Genomic DNA, 21,759 nt, shown 5'->3' with positions numbered 1-21,759 from the left:
GCATTTACTGGCAGTGTGAACGGCCGGCAAAAAAATCGGAATTGAGTCACTTCAGGCTGCAGTGTGAACGCACCCATACAGTATATGGAGACAACTGCAACAAGTTACTCAACGAACTATTAGGGTCCGACTAAGATTATAATTTTTTACTGAACAGAATAAAGTCTAATAAGTACTAGACGTGTGTTTAACATTATTTACACTAGAAAGAGAATAAAGTTGTCCGAAAATAACGCTTTTTAACAAAGTCATAATACAAAAATAAAGTCATAATAATGTTAAAGTCGTAATAATATGAGAATAAAGTAATAATTTATTCTCAAAACTCGGAATAATACGAGAAAAAAATTGTAATAAGTGAATAAAGTTGTAAAATACAAAAATAGTTCAACAAAGTCATGATCATACCAGAATAAAACAACAATTTCATGAGAACTTAAAAGAAGAATTACAAATTAAAACGAACAATGTTTAGCATCTTATACATTTATACTTGTGTTTAAAAAAAAGGAAATATTTTATTGTGTTGGACACTTTCATGTCTCCAGCTGAGGGTCATTGATGCAGGAGATTCCAGAAGAGCCAGTGTTAGGTCTGAAAACCTACAACACTTATTACAACACAGTCACAAAAAGAGAGGAGAGGGTTCATTTAGATCTGAACTCGTGAGGAGAGCAACAGAAAAGAGATCTCAGTTACAATCAATTGTCTAGTGCTCCGAGTCTCTTCCTTCGCGCTACCTCTTTAATTAGAGATTAACTGTGCCCTGGTTACACAGATTGGGACTGCCTAAAGGGGTGGGGGAAAGTGCAGTCTCAATCACATTTCAGTTAACACAAAAACAATTAGAACATCAGGCACTGAGCCACACTTCAACCGTTTATCAAGTTCCAGACAGATGGGCTGAGCTGCAGCTCATCACACGAAGCAGAACATTCTGACTAACTGCACACAGTTCAGCGAGGTGCAGAACTGTGTTGGACCATTACGTCATTTACCCAGAATGCATTGCAGCGTGGACAACCTGGCGACATCCCTGTGAAAATATTTTATTAAAATTTATAAAAACTAAATAATCTACTATATTGTTACTGTATTCTTTTACCTCTAACTTAAATATTTCCCAAATAAAGTTGATAGTTACAAATAATCATGGATCCGTTGAAGTCCTTTGTATGTCTCCTCTTGTATAACAAGCCCCGTTGGTCTTGCTCTGCTCTCTGCTGCACCCAGCCCCGCTTTGAGACCAGGCTCATCCAACCCTATTGTCCGAGAACTGTGGCAATAAAAAATAGTTACTGGGGGCTATAGAGCAAAGATGTTTGCTTTGGGAAAACATCTTTGATTTGTACCCACAGGTCCTGTCCTGGGATGAAGTTATAACGTTAACTACCATTTGGTTCGTCTCCCCTCTCATCCAGTTTTATTCCTGAGGTTTTAATGCATCTTAAAGCCTATCATGGCCAAATTCAACCAAATGATGGAACGCAGAACAGAGCAAGGCCCCACTTGTGTTCTCCATGTAACTAACAAAGTGTGATTATGCATCAGTATAACATTCAACAAAGATTTAATATTCTCTACACACCTCAGCATCAAGTCATTGAAATACAGACTTGCCCTCACATCGTGTGTTTATTAATATTAATTAATGACTTAAGGAAATAAAAGTTGCTCTAGAAGTAAATGCAAGTAATCTGATTAACGGGTCAAACCGGTTCTGATGAGATCCAGATGTTTTTCTTCTGTCCTTCAGGCGTCCAGCAGCGTCGTCTCTGCAGTGAGAAGGACGTTTTCACCCAGAACCAGGAGAGGATCTCTGGACCGGAACCTCTGAATGAGGAACCAGAACTTCTCCGGATCAAGGAGGAACCAGATGATGAGTGCAGCAGCCCGGATGAAGTGCAGGTTGTCCTGAAGGAGGAGGCTGATGCCAGTGAGGAACCAGACCTTGTTGATTTGGACCCAACCAGAGCCCAGAACTTCCCTGGAGTCACTCTGGAGGCTGAAGAACAGGAAGGAACCAGCAGGAACAAAGAGCGGCATCCAGGTAGAGAGGCTAGAACTCCCAAAACGGATCAGAACCAGCACTTCTGTAAAACCTGCTCTAAGGGTTTCAGCCAGAAGCGCTATCTGACCAAACACCTGAGGGTCCACGCCGCAGAGACGCCCCTCACCTGCCCCACCTGCAGCAAGAGCCTGAAGAACCAGCTGAGCCTGACAGTCCACCTGAGGAGCCACTCAGGTGAGAAACCGTTTCCCTGTGCTGCCTGTGGGAGGCGCTTCGCCCACCAGCTCAGCCTTAGTCTCCACCAGAGGGTCCACTCAGGTGAGAGGCCATACAGGTGCCAGGTGTGTGGAAGGAGCTTCCTGAGCAGCAGCAACCTGACGTGTCACCTGAGGACGCACACAGGTGAGAAACCCTTTCAGTGTCTCACCTGTGGGAAGTGCTTCAGCCAGAGGGACAACCTCAAGAGACATGTGAAGATCCACCGTGGAGAGAAGCCGTTCCACTGTCCCACCTGTGAGAAGAACTTCTACCAGAAAGGTCAGCTAACGGCCCACCTGAGGACTCACAGCAGCGACCGGCCGTTCCCCTGCCCTGTCTGTGGGAGGGGCTTCTGCGATAGCCACGATCTGTCCACTCACATGAGGACCCATACGGGTGAGAAGCCGTTCCCATGTCTCACCTGTGGAAAACGGTTCAGTCAGAGAGGGAATCTAACCATTCACATGAGGACACACACAGGCGAGAAGCCCTTTGAATGTCTGACCTGTGGAAAGAGTTTCTGCCAGAAAGGCAACCTGACGGCTCACCTGAGCACCCACAGCAGCACCAGACCCTACGTTTGTCATGTCTGTGGGAAGGGCTTCAGCGAACGCTGCGACCTGTCCACTCACATGAGGACCCACACAGGTGAGAAACCCTTCCAGTGCCTCACCTGTGAAAAGAGCTTCAACAATAAGTTCAACCTGATCGCCCACATGAGGACGCACACTGGTGAGAGACCCTTTCAGTGTGGGACCTGCGGGAAGAGCTTCTGTCAGAGAGGGAATCTGAACGTTCACATGAGGACACACACAGGCGAGAAGCCGTTCCTATGTCTCTCCTGTGGAAAGCGCTTCCAGAGGAAAGGTAACTTAATTGCTCACATGACAACACACAGCTAGCTGGGGACTCTAGCATCCCCTTGAACACTCTGCTCCGCCTGGAGGCGTCTTCTTCAGCAACACCTGGAGGTGCCATGATGGACAGGACTGGTCTATAGGTGGGTCTCCAGGACCTCAGCATGTTCCCATGTCTGTAGTTCAGAGATGGACTAATTGTCATGTTCGGGGGTCTGAAAAGTTTTTTCTTGTAGCTCTCTGGGTGCCTATAATCCATAAATAAGATATGGTGATATATGAAGAATTTATTTCTCCTGTTTCTGTTTTCAGCGTCTTTAGTATAAAAAGGTTTTTTGTATAACTGTATTTGGAGTAATTTCAAGGTTGCTTCAGCTAGCTGTTAGCTTTATCTAGCTGTTAGCTTCCTTTTAGCTCCAGCTTGTTAGCTTCCTGTTAGCATCAGCTAAGTGATAGCGTCCTGTTAGCTTCAACTTGTTGTTGGCTTTTTGTTAGCTTAAACTAGCTGTTGGCTTCCTATCTGAATTAAAGTAATTAAAGTAGTCTTCTTAACAGAGACAAACAGTTGAAATATAAAGTTTTATTCAGTTCTTGCGTTGTTGGAATCTGTATCCTGCTTCCAGTCATTTCATCTCCTTGTCCCAAATGTCCTGTCTCGAGTCCCAAATAACAAAACTGGAATTACTTTTGAAGCGATTATCAGTTCAGTAACTGAAGGTGTTCAACTAACTCTCCTGAAGTTCCTCCGGTAACGTCCTCCTGGGTTGTTTTCTGACATAGAGGAGCAACATGTTACGGTTGTTGTTATCAAGCTAACCTTAATGATTCTATGGAATAAACAAAGTGTTCTTAGCTGAACAGTCAGCTGTGTGTGTGTGTGTGTGTGTGTGTGTGTGTGTGTGTGTGTGTGTGTGTGTGTGTGTGCGTGCGTGCTGATTATTTGCATCTGGTGATTAAAGTTCCAATTCAAAATCAATAAACCATCAGGTCTAACCACATTAGGTTTCATCACTGATTGAACAATCATTCTTATGAACATGGATGTGAATTGTTCACCTGCTTCTGTATCCATTTCTTCATTAGTTCTGCAGTCGGCAGCAGCAGCCTGAATCCTGTCTTTCACTGGGATGTTTGAAAATGTTGAACATCCTCTGGTAAAATGCTTTGGACAGCCTGCAGAGGGCGCTACGAGGCTGCTGCATCTCTAACTGATCCTGACCGCCTTTAGTGATGAAGGGATGATTAGTTCAACCCTGACTGGGTATTTCTCTCTCCTCTCACGTTAAAACTGAATCTTAGTATCAACATATTGATTCATTGATTGATTGGTTTCAAGTTCTGTTGACTTTAGCTGATTAGTTTTCCTCCCATGCATTAACAACACATCAGAAACAGACGTATGGATGACCTGAAACTGACACCAGTATTTAATTTGAGGGATTTTATCATCAGTCCCACTGTAATCTCTGCAGCAGACTAATGGTGACCTCTGACCTCTCCACCTGGATCTTCTGGGATCATTTTCCAGATGTTTCCTCCTGGTTCTACAGAGAAATGGTGCTAAATGTCCCAGAGGAGGCCCATCTGTCTGGTTTCTAACTGGACCCTTGGTACCGCTGGAGGCCGACCCCGGACAGAGGCTCAAGGTCATTTGACAACTTCTGTAACTGGAATATAGATTTCCTGTCGAGTGTCTGACACTCCAGTCCAGTAGGTGGAGGTAGAAACAACCAGAGGAAGGTTTTCCAAGTTGCAGCAGCCTCATGACAAATTCTGCCCCCTGTGTCGGGAGTGCGGACTGCAACCAGATCTGATTATTTTCACAAAGCTTGTGATTGATTGCTCGGTAAATGACTCAGTCATGTCAAGGTTGTAAGTTTCAGTTCCATCAACATCTGCTGTTAACAACAATAAAACTCTAAAGTAGATAAATAAATAAACCTGGTCTTGTGTTGGGCTCCTCTTACACTGTTTTGATTTGTTGCAGGTTTTTTTTAATCGCCAAGATAATCTGTCTTTCCTGCATTTGTGATGTTCACTTTAGCCTGACGGATATCAGTCACCAAATACAGTTTTCTAACACATTGTGTGTATTTTAAATTTTTTATTGCTGATATAAAAGGATAGAAGATAGCTGATAGCAGGACATGAAAAATTTTACATCCTGGATTGTAATTGAAACTGTATTGTCTTATTTTATATGCAAATATCCATCAGTTATAGCAGAAATATTAAAGTGATAGAAAACCTGATGCAGTTTCTTCCTCAGTGAGATTCTGACACTGGGAGCAGCTTACTGGTTTCTCAGTCAGAAGCTGGTTACAAACTGAGGCAGCAGGTGTCAGTCAGTCATGGTGGATCTGAACTTTGACCTCAATATGAGAAACTTCAGCCTGACAGGAGGAACCACAGAGCTCTGTTAGGTTAAAGCTCATCTTGTGAAGTTGGGATGTTTTTCCTCCAACAGGATCCAGAGGAATCACCTCAGATGTTGGACTGGATTTTATTTCAATGTCATCTGTGAATGCTGCTCCTCATTTTCAACAGCAGAGCTATAAAGGTTGATAAAGCTCATCATTTTGGAGAAAGTCTCATCAACGTCAATATTTCCACTAAATAAGAGACGAGAATAAATATCATGTTTGATGGAGGAAAAGCCAGTAAAGCTCCTCTTAGGCTCTGAGCTCAAAGCAAGATGCCAGAGAACACCAAACTATTTTTAGAAAATAATAGACAATGAATAAAATTTCATATAATTATCACGGTAGTAGCCATTTGTCAGTTAAAGAATAAATGAAATATATTTGTCCTCTTTGATGTTTGTGAAGTAAACTCAGACGAACGAGGTCATTAGTCCAAGTCTGTCGTTTATTGAACGTTCAGAAACTACAGCGGCTGTAATGAGCCACAGGTAAACAAAACGACCTGAACAGGTGATCAGCTCGAAACCATGAAGACCTTTTCACTCTTTGTCGTTTAAGCACACCCGTTGCCGTGGCAACTGCCTGCGTCCCGCAAGCCGAGCAGAGATTACGTTAGAAACAAAACATTCAGTCCGTTACGATATGAGGTTGTAAAATTCAACTTGATTTAAAACAGAACTCATAATATACTCAAAGGGGATCTGTCACGGGAATCAGGTAAAATATGTTACACCATTTAATTTGATAAGAAAATAAATATCTAACCACTGAATATGAAATTTGTTGACTTTTAGCAACAATAATTTATTACAAAAACAACAATACTATGAAATAATAATGGTTATTCTGATAAATAGATCAGTAACCAAAAATCCCTCAAAAATAATATTAGGTTAGATTTAAATCACTCAGTTTATGTCAGTAAAAATCTCAAATAATTAAAAGTCCAAAAATTCCCGTTCTTTTGTAATGAGAATAATGTCCGTAAAAGAGTTCCATATCCTCAAAAAACAAAACAAAGTCCTGGAAGTATTTTTCCGTTTTAATCCAAAGTCCCATCCAAAATGGAAAATCCAAAACGTCCAAAAAAAAAAAAAAAAAAGATGAGAAAAAGACTGGTACCATCAAAAATCCCCAAAAACAAAAGTAAAGTCCAGATGTCACTTGGAGCGTCTTTCTTCCTCTCGGTGCCGGCGGCGTTTCCTGGGTCCAACTCGATCCAGTTTCTAAAACATGATCTGCGGCGCTGGGGCGAACTTTGATTGCCGTTTAATCTCTTTTCTTTGATTTGTTACGTGTTTTAAACATTAAATCAAGTTAAGTTTCCCGCTGCACACATCTGTCGGTGAGCGTCGCACACGCCAATTTCAACCAGACCTAAAACCAGCATGACCTGCACAAAATCAGTTTGGAAAAGTGAACATAATTTTAACATAAATAACAGAAACTATTCTACAAAACAGTTTGATACATTTACTCTTTAATGTATTTATTCAGAAAAAAAACATAGTGGTTGTTACAAGGTTTTCAGGCTTGATGTTTATTTCACGATTATTAATCTGCGATTATTAATCCGCGCTCCCTGCACACAGCGGAGGCTGGTGGGCTGATTTAAACTCCTGCTCTGATGGAACCGAAACGCGCAGAATTGCTCAACGCCTTGTTGAAACAATAATCACTGAGATCATTATTTTTGTTGGGTCATTAATTTGAACACATTTTGTTGGTATATTTCTTTAATCTTTAAAAAAGTTACAGACGTTTTGGATCTCAGTGAATGTTTTTTCAAGCGCGTCAGACGACCGGCGTTTTGAGCAGCTCTGAACTATTCCAACTCTGATGAACCTCAAATCACGTTCAGATGTTCTTTTCTACCAAAAATCTATATGTGCTGTAATATATATTCTATGTAAGAATGGACTAGTCAAAGTCCAAGCCTAAAATGAATGAGAATGACCAGCTGGTCTGGTTTAATCAACTTCCAGGCCAGAGACAGAGATGACCACCCACCCTGTTTTCAGCTGAGTGAATCGTCCACCTGCTGAAAACACACACCACTCCTCGCCTTGGTTCTGACCCAGACCCTCAAACTGACCCAGCCCTCCTGCCTTAAAAAGGTCAGGATCAGACCACCCAGCCCACTCATGATCCCAATTATCAAATTAAAGTCTGATCTTCCATTCTTGTCTTAAGGACCATCTCTGACAAAGTGACATTAACAACTCTGGTTTCCAGTCTGTCCGCTGCCCTGAAGCAGCTCTGCTGGGAGCTGTGGACCACAACACCCCCCTTCATCTGCTTCACCATCAGACAGACTCTTTTCCTTTGGTTGGTTTATGCTGCACCTGCAAATTGAGCACAGAGACCAGTGGAGTCCCTCAGGGGTCACTTCTCATCTCTTGCTACACTAATGACACAGTTGTATATCTGTATATGTCTGCAGGAGAAGATGTGGATCTGCCACAACTTTATACAACAGAAAGACCTCCAAGACAGCAGCCATGATGGTCGCCACCCCGGCCCCTAAACCTGCCTACATGCTGCTCCTTACCTCAGAACTACTGATCTAGCAACGTAAAACCTTCGTCCAGAGGCTCATAGCTATTGAGAAGTGATTCCTTCCTGGAGGCGTGTACTCTGTTGAAGTTTTAAATTTACCCAATTGCTAACATTTGTCCATGATGGATGTAATGTCCCAGTTCGACATTGTGAAGGTTACCAGAAATTGCCTCCACTGCGAAACGAAGCGGCTTTTAATGTTAATTCGATGTTTGGAAACAAACGACACGGACTGAACGGCTTACTTCTCTTCCTCCACGGCCACTGATAAAACTACAGGCAGCCTACAGTTATAAAACAGCAGAAAATCCACATCATCATTCACAACTTCTTCGGATTGCTGATTGGCCCGGTTGAAATTCTACTAGAGGAATCCAGGTCAATCGGACGGAGCACCGAAGAGACGGTTGGATTGAGTACGAAGAAAGTGACCAGGCTAGTTTTGACCCAGCCAGACGCCATGGAGGACGGAGCTGTCTCTGCTCCTCATGTCTGGAAAGTCTCTCCGATACTTTGAGGAACCAGAAAAAACATCACCTGAATCTTTCACATACAGTTTATATTGTTTGTAGTTTAACTGTTTTTTTTTTCACACTTTTGATCATCTCAGTGCAGCACAAATAAAATGGATTTTTATTATGAACTAATGAAGAGGAAGCAGACATGTCTTTTCTGGCCCCAGGGGACATAAATGAGGCCCTCAGAAAGGAACCAGAGAATCCGATGGTCAGTCGGTGGATGAAGGTCAGGAAGCCTTCACCACTGATACGTTCCTCAGTTCCTGCAGCCGATCTAGAACCCGACCAGAACCCAAAGACTTATATTGTCCAGATCATCATCATCAGTTTCCTCCTGGCGGATCTTCCTCCTTCTGCTCTGAGGTTCCTCCTGAAGATTCGTCCTCCTGATTCACTGGAGCTGCGGAGCTTCCAGAACGGAGGTCCTGTGTTGCACCATCAGGGACGGACGGATGGGAAGCCTCGTTCACACGTCCTCCTCCGTCCTTCCTGCCCCTGGTTCCTCTCCGTCTCCTCAGGCCCAGACGCAGCAGGCTGCGGTGGACCGTCCATTCAGACATCTTCTTCTCAGAACCGGCGTTGACCTCCTCGGCAATCTGAGCCACGGTGGCCTTCCGGTTGGACTGGACCAACTGGGCCAGCCGTCGCTCTCCGCTTTCATCGATGAGTCTCCTCCGTCCGTGACCCAGTCTCTGGTTCACCAGCTTCCCCTCTTTGGACCACTTCTGGAAGGTGCTGACCACTGCGGCCCGAGAACATCCGACGATGGACGCTGTCTTGGAGATACTCTGACCCAGACGGCGCGCCATCACGATCTGACCCTTCTCAAAGTCGCTCAGATCCTTCCCCTTCCCCATGTGAGGCTGCGGGTAGACGAACCGGACCGCTCCTTATCCACCCCGTCCAGAACCAGGCGCCATGGCAGACCCTCTCCCTGTGTCTGCTGCAGCAGGAAGACTTCCTGATGTTCTGGACGGCTCCAGCTGGACGTTCTGCAGGGAAACAGGAACCGGAGATGGAACCAGGAACATTGGATATCTGCTAAATGTCAGAAAAGCAGCGAGAACATTTTCTAGAGATTTTTTTGTATCTCTCTTCAAATTCAGAAGTTAGCATACATCTCCTCAATGTTTAGCAGCATCGTCTTTAAACTGCATGTCTTGTGTCAAACCTTTTGGGTTTCCTTCCTCAAGCTTCTCTTCATAGTGTACTGGAGTTCTGGTCCATTGCTTCTAACAGAACTGGTAGAACTGGGTCAGGTTTGTAGGCCATCTAAGATCTGTCCACAACTTCTCCATAGGACTGAGATCAGGACTTTGTGACAGCCACAGCAGAACGCTGACTTTCCTCTTCTTAAGCCATTTTCTAACCATCCAGAGTTTTAACTTCCTGCTGACGTCTTTAATATTTTCACATTAGGTTCCTTCCTCACGATGCCATCTAGTGGATGAAGTTCCCCAGTTCCTCCCACAGCTTGTTCCACCCCGATACTTCACAGTTAAGATGATACAAATAAAACATTTTTATTTTGTAAAAATGTAACCATGTAATGTCTGGGCTGATTTCTGCTGACTTTCCCATGGAGTCGAACCAGGAATCATTAAAATACATCCACAGGTAAACGGCAAACTAACTCCGTGTCAGTTAATCTATCAGAGGTTTGTGGAAGACAACCCAAAATATTTGACCCACATCAGACAAATACTGAGCAGATGTATGCAAACGTACAAATAAATGTTCTCACTACGTTTTCTGGCATTTACAAAAATAAAAATTAAGTTTGTTCTGATCTAAAACAAGAACAATTTGTTCTGATTTAACTTTTTGTGTCTTTTACTGGGTTTATGTAAACTTCTGGATCTCTGCTCACCTTCTTCACCATGAGGACAAACCTAAGAGAAAAATGGCATCCTACAGGAACTACGGCATCCCTGCAGGGACAAACAGACAGAAGCGCACTTTACATCAACATGGACAGAGCAACGCCTCCCTCTAGTGGCCTTTACAGGTAACTACCTCACACGTTTCACCTGATTGGCAGAACATTATGACCACTGATGTCTGGATTATTAAACTCCTGGTATCGGACCTTGTGTTCATAAGGAGGACATTTAGCAGAAACATCTAACATCCAGAAGACAGCTGGACTTCTGGGGCCTCCAGAAAGCAGAGAATTAGTCCAGCTGACCTCTAAACTCTGAGGACTGTCCTTTTGAGGCACCACAACCACAGCTTCAGCAACACTGTAGCTAATCTGGTGAGCCGCTGAGGGACACTGTCCCGTTTAGAAGACACATCTGTGTCCAACCTTCAGCTTCCTGGCTTTAGATGTGGCATCAGTCATTCACCGATAGCATCTATGCTGTCGTTCCTGCTGTGAAGCAGCCCCACAGCATGATGCAGCCACTCCAAGGCTTCACAGGTTGGTGTCCTCAGACTCTTAAAAACGGTCATTAAGGTCAAACACCACAGATCACAGGACATGTCTCCATTTCTACACCTGATCAATATAATACTGCTGTTTTCTAAAATACAATATAATTAACAATGACTCCATTAATTTGTATAAAACTTATATTACAAAAATGTAGATCAATAATATTAAAATATAATATTTACATTTTTGTTACATTTTTCTTACTAATCACTACATTTTACATGCAGTATCGCGACGCACCACCAGGGGGCTTTGCATCAATTGTCGTTTAAACTGGCTCCACAAAAACCGCTCATAAAACTGATATTTACCGTTAAAATGGGAAATGAACCGCCCCGATTAGATAATAAAGCAAACCCTGAACATTTCAGAGTGATTGTTAGAAGATAAATGGAGACATTTAGGAAGAAAACAGAGGAGGAGCAGCGGAGGCTCCATATTGAACCCACCTCTCAGTAGCAGGAATGTGAAGGGAACTACGGGAGCTCAGGAGGCACAAGAGGAGGGAATCTCCTACTCATAACAAGTTGTTATAAACATCCCGAACTATACAAAAAGGGAATTTTAGTTATTGATTCGATCAGAATTTGTTGAATTGTATATAAATGTAACTTATATTAAAGGAACAGTGCTGATTTTTATTTTAAACTAAATAAAAAGGCTTCAAAGCATTTACAATAATTTGATTTCCCCTCTTTATTCTGAAAATGTTTATCACAGATTTGAAAATGAAAAATTCCTCTTCCATATTTCTTATCAATATGAATTTGTTTGATAAATTTCATCTTTATAAAAGTAAAATGATGTAAAGGAAATCAATTTTTGACCTATTCATTATAGATGCCAATAAAGACGAATAAATATTTGTCATATGTACAATTTAAATGTATTTAGATTTATTTTTCTTTTTTCAGGTTTTTATCATTTGCTGTTTTTTGTTATCTCTTGGATGTGAAATACTTTTCAATGTTGCTGTAATATTGGAGCTTAATGATCCAGACATCAGTGGTCATAATGTTCTGCCGATAAGGTGAAACATCTGAGATAGTTATGGGTAAAGTGAAGGATATTGTTTCTCTGGATCAGAACCGGAACAACCCTGGAAGCCTGTAGCTCTCGGACCTGAGGGTTCTGCTGGAGGTTCTGGATGATGAGACTCGGGTTGAATGTCCTTAATGTCTCGGGTTCAGTCCTCATTAGAGAACTTGAAGAGGAACAGGATGCTTTAAAACAAGGATAGTTTTTTGTGCACCTTTTTCCTCCATATTTTTTCCTTCCTTCCACTAAACTTTCTATGAATCATCTTGGATGAGTAGCCAGTTTCTTAAAGGCTTGTGCTTCTTGTGGATTAGTAACTGCAGAACCTTGTGGTTCTGGAGAACAGAAGATTTTTACAGTCTTTGGTATAAAAAGGTTTAACTTGTGTTTGTTTAAAGCTTATAATTTAAATTGTAAATTAAAATTAAAATAAAATAAAAAAAAAAGTAAAGAAAATTTTTGAATGAAAATTTGTCATATTATTTTGAATTAAAAATATTTACATCTCTGGGTAATTTTTAAACCGCTACGTCACGGCACTTCCGGCTGACGTCATCTCTCCGCGGCAGTTCCAGGACTAGCTAGCACAGCGAGGTTACCCAGCGCGGCTGACGTCGGGATTACCTGGCGGTTTTTCACCTGATTCCCGGAGACACCAGGTAGGAACCACCCGCCGCTGTGTTTCTGGCTCTGAACCGGAAGCAGAACCGTTTTAGTTTGACGGCAGAACCAGAACTTTGATGGGACCGTTAGCTTTGGGGGCGATAGCACCGTGAGCTGGCGTTCGCGCCGAACTCCACCTAAAAACAATAAAAACTCCGCGGGACAGAAAACCGCGCCGAATTAGGAACCCATTTTCTTCTCCGGTTCAGACATCTGGACCTGCTGCTCGGTTCGGCGCGTATTAGATGGCTCTGGAAGCTTTCAGATGTTCACATCTAGAGGCTCCAGCTTATAGAAGAAAGTTAGCCAACATGGAAACTGGGTCTGGCTCCGAACCGAACTCCTTCAGAACCGAAACACCTGCGGGTGTCGGTTCTGGTTCAGCTCAGAGCCAGCAGCTGGGTTCTGGATCATTAGTTGGGACCAGATGCTGATCCCGGGTCCGGTGGTGCCAGAACATTCTTACGGCTAATCCCGGTTCGATGTGCGTGGCGTGGAGCCCACTCAGAAGAACCCACGGAAACAGAAAAAATATCAAATAAATCCACCGAGTCAGAAACTTAATGAAACAGCCGCTTTTAAAACCCATCAGACTGAGCGCCTTGCTCTGAGGCACATCAACGTAAAGCTGGAATCAAACCCACAACCTTTCAGTTAGAAGATGATTTCTCTCCCCACTGATTTCTCCTTTAGATGAAATCTGTTTTGGCATTATTAAATTGCTGGGTTTCAGATGACGTAGCACCGACGTCATCCAATGCAGATGGAGGGCCGGAAGTAAATCCAGCCCATTTATTTCTGTTGATCCAACATCAAAATGCCTAAAATCTGTGTCCTGTACGGTTGTTCCAACTGTTCTAATAGAGAGAAAGATAAACGTTATTTTCGTGTTTCAAAGGTAGTTGGTCACAAGGGAGCTAATTTTAAAAAACTTACCGAAAAAAGAGGAGAAAGTGGATCAACAATCTGCAGCTAAAAACAGAAGGAGGGGAAACTAACAATGCCAGTTTGCAGTGCCGACTTTCTAACAGGTAACCATCGCATCATTTAAATTGTACTTTCAGATATTTTATTGGACAGTTACTTAGAAAGACAAGCGTTCATATGTAAGGTAAGATATTATTTTTATGCCCTAGCATGCTTGTCCTCTGAGTGCTAATGTTGTTAGCAGCTAGCTCAGTGCCGAGTCACTAAATGATTGATTCTTCTGGCTCGTCTTATAATATGAAGTCTGCAGCTCCTGGTAGTTAGTTATGTGGATCCCCTCGATGGGGGTAAATCCTCAAGATTTTTAAAGAATTATTTTTTTACAGAGATAATATAGATCATATCCTAAATATACGCGTATTTTTTCGAGATGCCTCGTCTGTTCCAGCCTATTTAGGGCATTTGCTACTCGTCGAGATCCATTTTGCTTTGGGTTTTGAGCCGGAGAAATCCACTTCCGGAACTCCATCTGAATTTCGCACATCGTCCGGGTCACGTGACTGAAACCCAGCAATAATAAAGTGATGACATCACTGGTGATGGATGTTGTAGGTTGGATACTGATGCGTTTAAAGACAGAACACGGTAGTGAGTCCTTGATTAAATGTTCTGTTTTTTATGATCATGAGAAATGGTCACTTGATTTCCCATCAGGCTTAGCTTCAGGGATACTCATCTACCTGAGACCCCGCCCACACAGAAACACTGCTGTAGTTACGCCCCCTCTCCTGTAGGTGGTGCTAAACATAACCAGGAAATTAAATATCATCAAAGTTTCTTCAGATTCGTTGAAGGTAATCTCCTGTAGCAGTCAGTTTTGCAACAAATCTGTAGAGGAATCTGACTGTGACATGTTCCCGTTTGGACCAGTGAACTAACCCGTTAGTCTTGTGAAAACAGAGATGAATTTCTGCAGCTTCTAATCCGCCTGCTATGCTCTGATCAGGAAGTCGGGCAGAAAGCACAGGTCAGATCCTTTCTAGAATTTTCTTCAGCTGCAGCTCCAACATGGAGTCTGTGATTGCTTTTCTGTTTGGGGTCATAGGTCAGGTTAGAGGTTGGGATAGCAAGACAGCATTTAGAAAAACCCCCCTGCTGTTTCCATGGAGATATGTTCCCGTTTGGATCAGCTCAATCCACACCAGTGAACTAACCCGTTAGTCATGTGATGAAGGCCCGTCCTCTGTCCCCTGTCCAGGTGTGTCCCCCACAGAGCGTCCACCATGACGGACAGCAAGCGCCTCGCCTTCTCCATCATCCAGTTCCTCCATGACCAGCTGCAGGCCGGAGACCTGACCTCCGACGCACAGGAGAGCCTGGAGGGTGAGTCCTGAGCACAGCCGGAACCGGGTCCAGACCGCTTCTGCTTGGGCTCTGCTGCCTGACATCTCCTTGTTGTCTTCTAGTTGCTGTCCAATGTCTGGAGACGGCTTTTGACGTTTCCACGGACGACCAGAGTCTGGCTGTTCCCATGACGCTACCAGAGATCTTCGCCTCGGCCACGGCCAAGGTCAGTTCCTGCTGCCGGAGGAAGTCCAGAGGAACCTGATGGTTCTGATGGTTCTGTGTCTTCCAGTTCCCAGCCGAGTCCCATGCCAACAACAACACGGCGCCGAGTTCTCCAACAGAAGAGCAGAAAGCCGAGGCGGAGCGGCTGAAAACTGACGGTGGGTTCAGGTTCAGATTGTGGTTCTGGTTCTGGAGGATCTGTCTCATGTGGATCTGTTTTCTTGTGTTTTCTGCTCTGCAGGGAACGACCAGATGAAGGTGGAAAACTTTGCAGCAGCCGTGGAGTTCTACTCCAAGGCCATCGCCCTGAACCCTCAGAACGCCGTCTACTACTGCAACAGGTGGGCCAGAACCCGGTCCAGCTGGAACTCCAGCCGCCGGTTCTGACCCATGTCCTGCTGTGGTTTCAGGGCTGCAGCGTACAGCAAGCTGGGGAACTACGCCGGCGCCGTGCAGGACTGTGAGCGGGCCATCAGGATCGACCCAAACTACAGCAAGGCGTACGGCCGGATGGGGTGAGACCAACAGAAACATCTTCATTAATATTAAGATTTAAAGGACAGTTTACTTTGTAAAAGTGCAAAAACTAAATCTCATGACAACAATCTGATGCTATGAGGTGAATCTTTCTGTTTGAGCTCGGTTTGTTCACGGATACACCCGGCACATAATGACCAATTATCCCTGATTGGTTTTAAGTTTGAATAATTAAGCCCCGCCCCTTTTCCCAGGTTCCACCAAATCTCTGTTGAGACTCTTAGTGGTGCTGATACTTTAGCAGGAAGAGCGCTGTGTGAGTTATATTCCACTTCAGGCCCCATGACTCCGGAGGATGGCCATAGTCACATTTAAAAATAAAATAAATTTAACGAAAAATGACCTAAAATTGACAATAAGTGTTTGTATGCTTAACTCAATATTCATTGGGTTCAAAATTATTTCTTGTATTAGTTTTATTTGTTCAATAATGTCAGCAGCTTAGGGCCAGATTTAGATTTTCTGGTTATTTATTCAGTTGAATTCAGTATTATTGAGGAATAACAACTGTCTGTGATTGGCTGGGTTTGTGGCTCATTTGTATAAACTTGATCAAGTTGCAGCACAGACAGAGACCAGTAAAGCCTGGCAGGGGGCAAGTAAAGCCTGGCAGCCCATCAGGCTGATGATCCACTGGAGGAAACTCTGGTTGGTTGAAGCCAGTAGAACTCAGAACCACTTTGATCCGTCCAAACATTCAGATGTTTCAGATAATTTCTGCTCAGTTTGGAGCTCCGCCTCTCTGCCCTGTTTCTTCCTCCTGACTTGCCCCTCTCTCTCTGGTTCTGGTTCTGGTGTCAGTTTGGCGCTGGCCAGCCTCAATAAGCACACGGAGGCAGTGGGTTACTACAGGAAGGCTCTGGAGCTCGACCCGGATAACGACACCTACAAAACCAACATGAAGATCGCCGAGGAGAAGATGGAGACGTCCAGCCCGGTAAGAGGAACCGGACCGAGTCCGACCTGGGCCGGTTCTGTCTCTGCTTCATTCTTCTTCATCTTCTGTTTCAGTCGGCGGGTCTGGGAGGAATCGACCTGGCTGGGTTGCTTAGCAACCCCGGCTTCATGAACATGGTGAGCTCTGACGGACCGACGCACAGAAGTAAAGAAATGATCACCTGATCGTCTGCATGCATGAGAACAGGAAGACCATACAGGGTCAGCTGGTTCCGGCCGGGTTCTGGAGCGTTATGAAGCTTTAGATCTGAAAAACAGGATGAGTTCAGCCATTCTGACTCACTCATTGGGAAATGTTTGAATTATTCTTGGAAACAGCTCTGTGTGTTAGAATAATGTAACACACACTTGCAGGAGACCGTAGTGTGGTCCAGCCCACACTATGGAGACCTTCCAGGCCCTCCAGGCCTTCCAGGTCCTCCAGGTCTGGAGGACCTGGAAGGCCTGGAGGGTCTCCTGCAACCTTTAGATGTGTCTCTACTTCAACACACCTGAGTCAAACACTGAGGTCGTTAGCAGAACCTGATGCACTGAGGAGGAGCTTCAGCTGTTGGATCCAGGTGTGTTGGACAGGGAGACATTAAGAGCTGCAGGACTCGGACCTCCAGGGCCAGGACTGCCCACCGCTGTGCTAGTGGGTCGGTGCTGAACTGCAGGGATGGAGGGAAATGTAAAAACACACTGAGAAAAGCAGTAAAAATAAATTCCAGTATTCCAGTGGAAAACAAGGAGTTCAGGGCTGCAGCCTGTTGATGATGACGAGGATGAAAGATTTCATCGTGGTTTTATAAATGAAGCTTGGGTCCATGGCGCTGCTCGGCGTTCATAATCTGAGGGAAGGAGGAGAAAACAGCTGCTGTCTGAAAAACCAGAGAACTCTTCTCCTCCCGGCCGAATCAGCGATAATAAATCTGACTCAGGACAGGATTGGTCGTAGAGTCGCACTACACCGACATTCAGATGTCAGAAATCTCACAGAACCTCTCAAGATCACACGTGAGTTCAGAGTAAACAAACATGGCCGACTGCCAAGAAACCATGGCGACAGTTTGGGAACTTTTTTAACAGAAAAATTATCCACATTTTTCTCTGGCTGTTCTCCAATATCCACTGGACTTCCTGCTCCATCATGGCAGCTGCTTGGTCTGATTGGCTGCGTTGAGGTTTATCATCCAGTAACAGGATGATCCACTATGGGGAATATTCCTGATCCTGATCCTGATCCTGGACCAGATCAGTCTGAACACGCTGCAGGAAGATCCACTGAGACTGTCTTTAGAGCCGTTTCCTGATTCACAAACACTCAGATATTTGTCATGTCTGGTTGAAACTGGTTTCCTTTTAAAGTGAGGAAGACGAGGATGAGATGTCTAAATGGGAGTGCTTCAGCCTTCATCAGGATGAAAACAGAGCCAGCTCCATGTTGGCTCACATGACATCAGTTTATGAATTTCTGTCGGTAGTGTCATTGAACTGACCTTGAACATTGTGATGTGTGACTGATGCTGCTCTCTCTGCAGGCATCGACCCTCATGAACAACCCTCAGGTTCAGCAGCTGTAAGTTTCTCACCTTCATCCCTCCTCCTCCTCCTCCTCTCCACCCCTGATCCGTTTCCATGGTTTCTCTCAGGATGTCCGGGATGATGTCAGGCGCATATGGCATGGGAGCGACTGGAGGCGGAGCAGGAGGAGGCGGGGGGGTCGGCGGCAGCGTGGGGGTCGGCGGCAGCGGTGGGGTCGGCGGCAGCGGTGGGGTCAGCGGCAGCGGTGGGGTCGGCGGCAGCGGTGGGGTCAGCGGCAGCGGGGGGGTCGGCGGCGGTGCTGGAGCGGGAGGAGGAGTGGGCGGAGCCTCAGCAGCTCAGGGACCCGCGGATCTGTCCGGCCTCATCCAGGCGTGAGTTCCCGCTCCTTCAGTCAGGCCTGAACCGAGGCACTGTTGTTGACTGCAGTCTGTGGCTCGGCCTGCAGGGGGCAGCAGTTCGCCCAGCAGATGCAGCAGCAGAACCCCGAACTCATCGAACAGCTAAGGAGTCAGATCCGCAACCGGACGCCCAGCGCCGGGAACGAGGAGCAGCAGTGACGCTTCTGAACTGTACGCATTGATTATTACTGATCAGATTATTATTACTTATCCTTAAGATTTAATTACTTTGAATTAGTCAGCCCCACATCATGATAGTGCCACCACCAAACTTCAGTTTTACAAGCTAAACATTTAACTTGCTGTTTATTTTGAAGCTACAGATTTACTGAGTTAGTTTGAAACTGACGTGTGATGAATTCATAAGAAGGAGAAAATATGTCATTAATTCTATTGTTTGTCTTCTAAGTCTCTAAATAACCCAAATTCCTGCTGTTGGTACCGATGTGATGGTCTGATTCTCTCTGTCTCTTCCAGGTTGGACAGGTTTGGTGGAGGCAGCATCGGGTTTGATTTCCTTTCTGATTGGACTGTAAAACTCAAAGGACTTTAAGGAAATGTTTTGTTTTTCAATAACTGTAATGGCAGCATGAGCGAGTGTCGGCTTTGTTCAGGAACACCAACCCCCCTCTGCTCCTGCAGCTCTGTGTGTCTCTGCAGGGCAGCTTTTTCCACCATCACACCTTCCACAGCTTCAAATGTGTTTCATTTCCTCTGAAAGCAGCAGACTAACCGAAGAAGCATCTCTGCCTGTTCTGGGTCTCTGGCTGGCTGAGGCAGTTTGAGCTCTGGCTCCTCCACCTGGAGCGGCAGGAGCCAGGCTGTTTGACACCTGTATTAAAAAGAGCATCTCACCATTTTACTCCTCCTCTGGTTGTTGTTTCCATGGTAACTGATCAGGCCGGAGGTTTCAGCGTCTCCCTCCTGGTTTGGTGATGACGGCTGGAAGCCACGGTGGAGGAGTTTAGAGATCTGGAGCGAACCTGCAGGTTGATTCAGACAGATCAAACCGTACAGAAGAAGGACTTCATAAAATATAGATTTCTGTTTGTTTTATCGCCTCAAAACTTAGAACTATGCTGTTGCTCTTTTCTTTTGGGCAGTTGCTATAATGCGTAACCATGGCAACAATGGAGCTATTTAACCGGAAGCAGGCGATTGACATTTCAACAGCTCAAATAAAATCTAAAGTAAATCTAAAGCAGATCTGTGAGAGCGAGGACGTTCAACATCATAATGGAGCAGAACGCAGGTCTGATTCTGCCTGGTTCCTGAACGTTTCAACAGATGGGTTATTAAAGAGGAGCTGCAAAAGCCAAGGAGGTGGATTAGCAGGGATCTGAACAGCAGATGGTGATTGTTCCTCTTGGTTTCTGTCTGACTGGCTGGAGGATTCTGAATGCTGTGTTTCCGCTCAGCGGTTCTGTTGGGTTTGGTTCTGTAAGTCGTTTTGCGGTCCAGCGTGTTCAAGAAAGTGTTTCACCATCTTGTCGCTATCGGTGACATTTTCCTGTCGTAACAGTGGACTGTGATGCCAGTGGCTTTGTCTGAACCCGACCTTTAACCTGTGAACCTACAGAGCCCAGGAATGGAGTAGGTTGGGTCGGTTCAATGGACCACTTTATAAATGGAACCGAACCGAACCATACTGCTCAGTGGAAACGAGGCAAGACTCTTTCTCTGCAGTTTGACTTGCCGGAGTGTTGGCAGGTCATCAGTTTTCAGTTACAGCAATTCCTTCAAAGTATTTCAAACATATTTTCCAGTTTAGTTAAATCTGCCTAATCAGCAGACAGGTTACTATTAAAAGAGGAGCAGATGTTCTGAAGTCTTTGTCTTGGTTTCATCACTTTGCATCCAAACCGCAGGAGCCTGTTGCACAAAATGTTCAAACTGAAAGAACCAAATTCTGGATCCAGCAAGAAGAAGGCAAGCATTTGATTCTAAATGTTTGTTAAAGAAAAAGAATGAAAAAAGGTTTTGATAAAAAATAAATAAAAATGTTGAAGTATAAATTTCCAGTTCTGCTTTAACAACACAAGTTGGAACAAAATGATCCACTTTTAGGTGTAAATACAGAAAAACGCGCTTTAGAAAGTGGTTCTACGTCACTAGGAACCCACCAATCAGTGTGCACGTTGAGTCTGACGCTGAAACGGAAGTGTTTTGATGCACCTGCCGGAGCAGAGGACGGATGTTCGAGCAGGTAACCGTGGTGTGGTTCTGTTTGGGGTGGAGCTGGTTCCTGTGGTTCTAAAGATGCTCTGTTACCTTCAGTTACCTGGTCCTGAACCGTTGTTCTAACCCAGCGGACCGGTTCCGACCCAGTTGGCTGCTTTAGCTAGCTACTGTTAGCAGGACAGCTTACCGGAAGTAGGTTGCTGTGGCGTTTTTAATTAAACTGGACTTTTTGTTTCCGAACTGAAGAGCGCTGATCCAGCAGGGTCTCTGCTCAGGTTCTGGTGAATCCGCTCATTTGGACCAGAACCTGCTGCTGATAGGAACCAAAAAACAGAAACTAAACCGGCTGGTTCTATTCGGAACCGTTAGACCTGGACCCGGAGCAGAAAGCAACAGAACAAAGCTACTGAACATTCCTGCTGGGATTAACTCGGAAATCACTTTGAAATAATTATGCTAGTCTCTATAGATGAGGAACAGACATTTGTTTTCCATTTTGACTTTTGAATTTTGATTCACTTTGAATTTTTATTTTTTAGGAATTCTTTTGTCAAAATTGAGGGTTTTTCTTCAATAGCTTCCAGGTCTTGTGACCCATTGACCCAGAACCAGTGTGAAATTGTTCTACCAGTCTGTATAAATGAGACACACTCATTTATATTCGATTTGAGTCCTTTTTATAATTTAGGTATTTTTATATTAGCTTCTAGGTCATCAATCAATCAAATTTTATTTGTACAGCACATTTCAGCAGCAGGGCGTTTCAAAGTGCTTTATGTAATAAAAACATGAAAACACAGAGTCATGCAACATAGAATCAACAAACAAAACATTACATTAAGCCAGAGGTTCCCAAACTGTGGGGCGCGCCCCCTAGGGGGGGCGCCGTGTCATTGCAGGGG

At 44.5% G+C, this 21,759-nt stretch overlaps 3 protein-coding genes across 8 annotated transcripts in view; all 3 read left to right on the top strand.

Moving 5' to 3' along the window:
• The window catches only part of LOC106937554 (zinc finger protein OZF-like), a 15,365-nt gene extending 10,873 nt beyond the window's left edge, over nucleotides 1–4,492 (top strand). Inside the window, exon 3 of the mRNA XM_015019114.1 lies at nucleotides 1,757–4,492. Within this exon, the coding sequence (XP_014874600.1) occupies nucleotides 1,757–3,171 (1,415 nt within the window). The 3' untranslated portion in view covers nucleotides 3,172–4,492. The remainder of the gene's footprint in view (nucleotides 1–1,756) is intronic.
• An 8,146-nt stretch (nucleotides 4,493–12,638) lies between these two features.
• Nucleotides 12,639–19,538, top strand: sgta (small glutamine rich tetratricopeptide repeat co-chaperone alpha). Of its 3 annotated transcripts, XM_015019120.1 has the most exons (13): nucleotides 12,639–12,760; nucleotides 14,950–15,074; nucleotides 15,158–15,261; nucleotides 15,328–15,418; nucleotides 15,502–15,601; nucleotides 15,671–15,775; nucleotides 16,599–16,734; nucleotides 16,809–16,871; nucleotides 18,275–18,312; nucleotides 18,386–18,649; nucleotides 18,724–18,847; nucleotides 19,154–19,162; nucleotides 19,250–19,538. In XM_015019120.1, exons 2-11 carry the CDS (start codon nucleotides 14,975–14,977, stop codon nucleotides 18,833–18,835), a joined length of 1,113 nt encoding a protein of 370 aa, XP_014874606.1. In that variant the 5' UTR covers nucleotides 12,639–12,760; nucleotides 14,950–14,974; the 3' UTR covers nucleotides 18,836–18,847; nucleotides 19,154–19,162; nucleotides 19,250–19,538. The 3 variants fall into 3 exon arrangements, with proteins under 3 accessions (XP_014874606.1, XP_014874607.1, XP_014874605.1); XM_015019121.1 differs by lacking the exon at nucleotides 19,154–19,162; XM_015019119.1 differs by having other exon boundaries at nucleotides 12,640–12,760; nucleotides 19,154–19,538.
• A 631-nt stretch (nucleotides 19,539–20,169) lies between these two features.
• The window catches only part of LOC106937561 (zinc transporter ZIP3), a 13,494-nt gene continuing 11,904 nt past the window's right edge, over nucleotides 20,170–21,759 (top strand). For 3 of the 4 annotated variants that reach the window (XR_001422419.1, XR_001422418.1, XM_015019122.1), the window contains exon 1: nucleotides 20,170–20,882. The gene's annotated coding sequence lies outside the window, so the exon portion shown is untranslated. Of the gene's footprint in view, nucleotides 20,892–21,759 lie in introns of all 4 variants that reach the window. The other variant, XM_015019123.1, reaches the window with a different exon arrangement.

Source organism: Poecilia latipinna, unplaced genomic scaffold (assembly GCF_001443285.1).
Source record: "Poecilia latipinna isolate Pla-1442-1.1 unplaced genomic scaffold, P_latipinna-1.0 Scaffold2377, whole genome shotgun sequence".
Lineage (NCBI taxonomy): Eukaryota > Metazoa > Chordata > Actinopteri > Cyprinodontiformes > Poeciliidae > Poecilia > Poecilia latipinna.
The sequence above is the reverse complement of the archived record's forward strand: the minus strand, read 5'-3'. Positions and strand labels throughout refer to the sequence as shown.

Excerpts from the sequence above, each read along its gene's own strand:
- sgta (XM_015019121.1), top strand. The coding sequence starts at position 14,975 with ATGACGGACAGCAAGCGCCTCGCCTTCTCCATCATCCAGTTCCTCCAT. Across the intron at positions 15,602-15,670 it reads GCCGTCTACTACTGCAACAG|GGCTGCAGCGTACAGCAAGC; the intron begins GTGGGCCAGAAC and ends CTGTGGTTTCAG. Across the intron at positions 16,872-18,274 it reads ACCCCGGCTTCATGAACATG|GCATCGACCCTCATGAACAA; the intron begins GTGAGCTCTGAC and ends CTCTCTCTGCAG.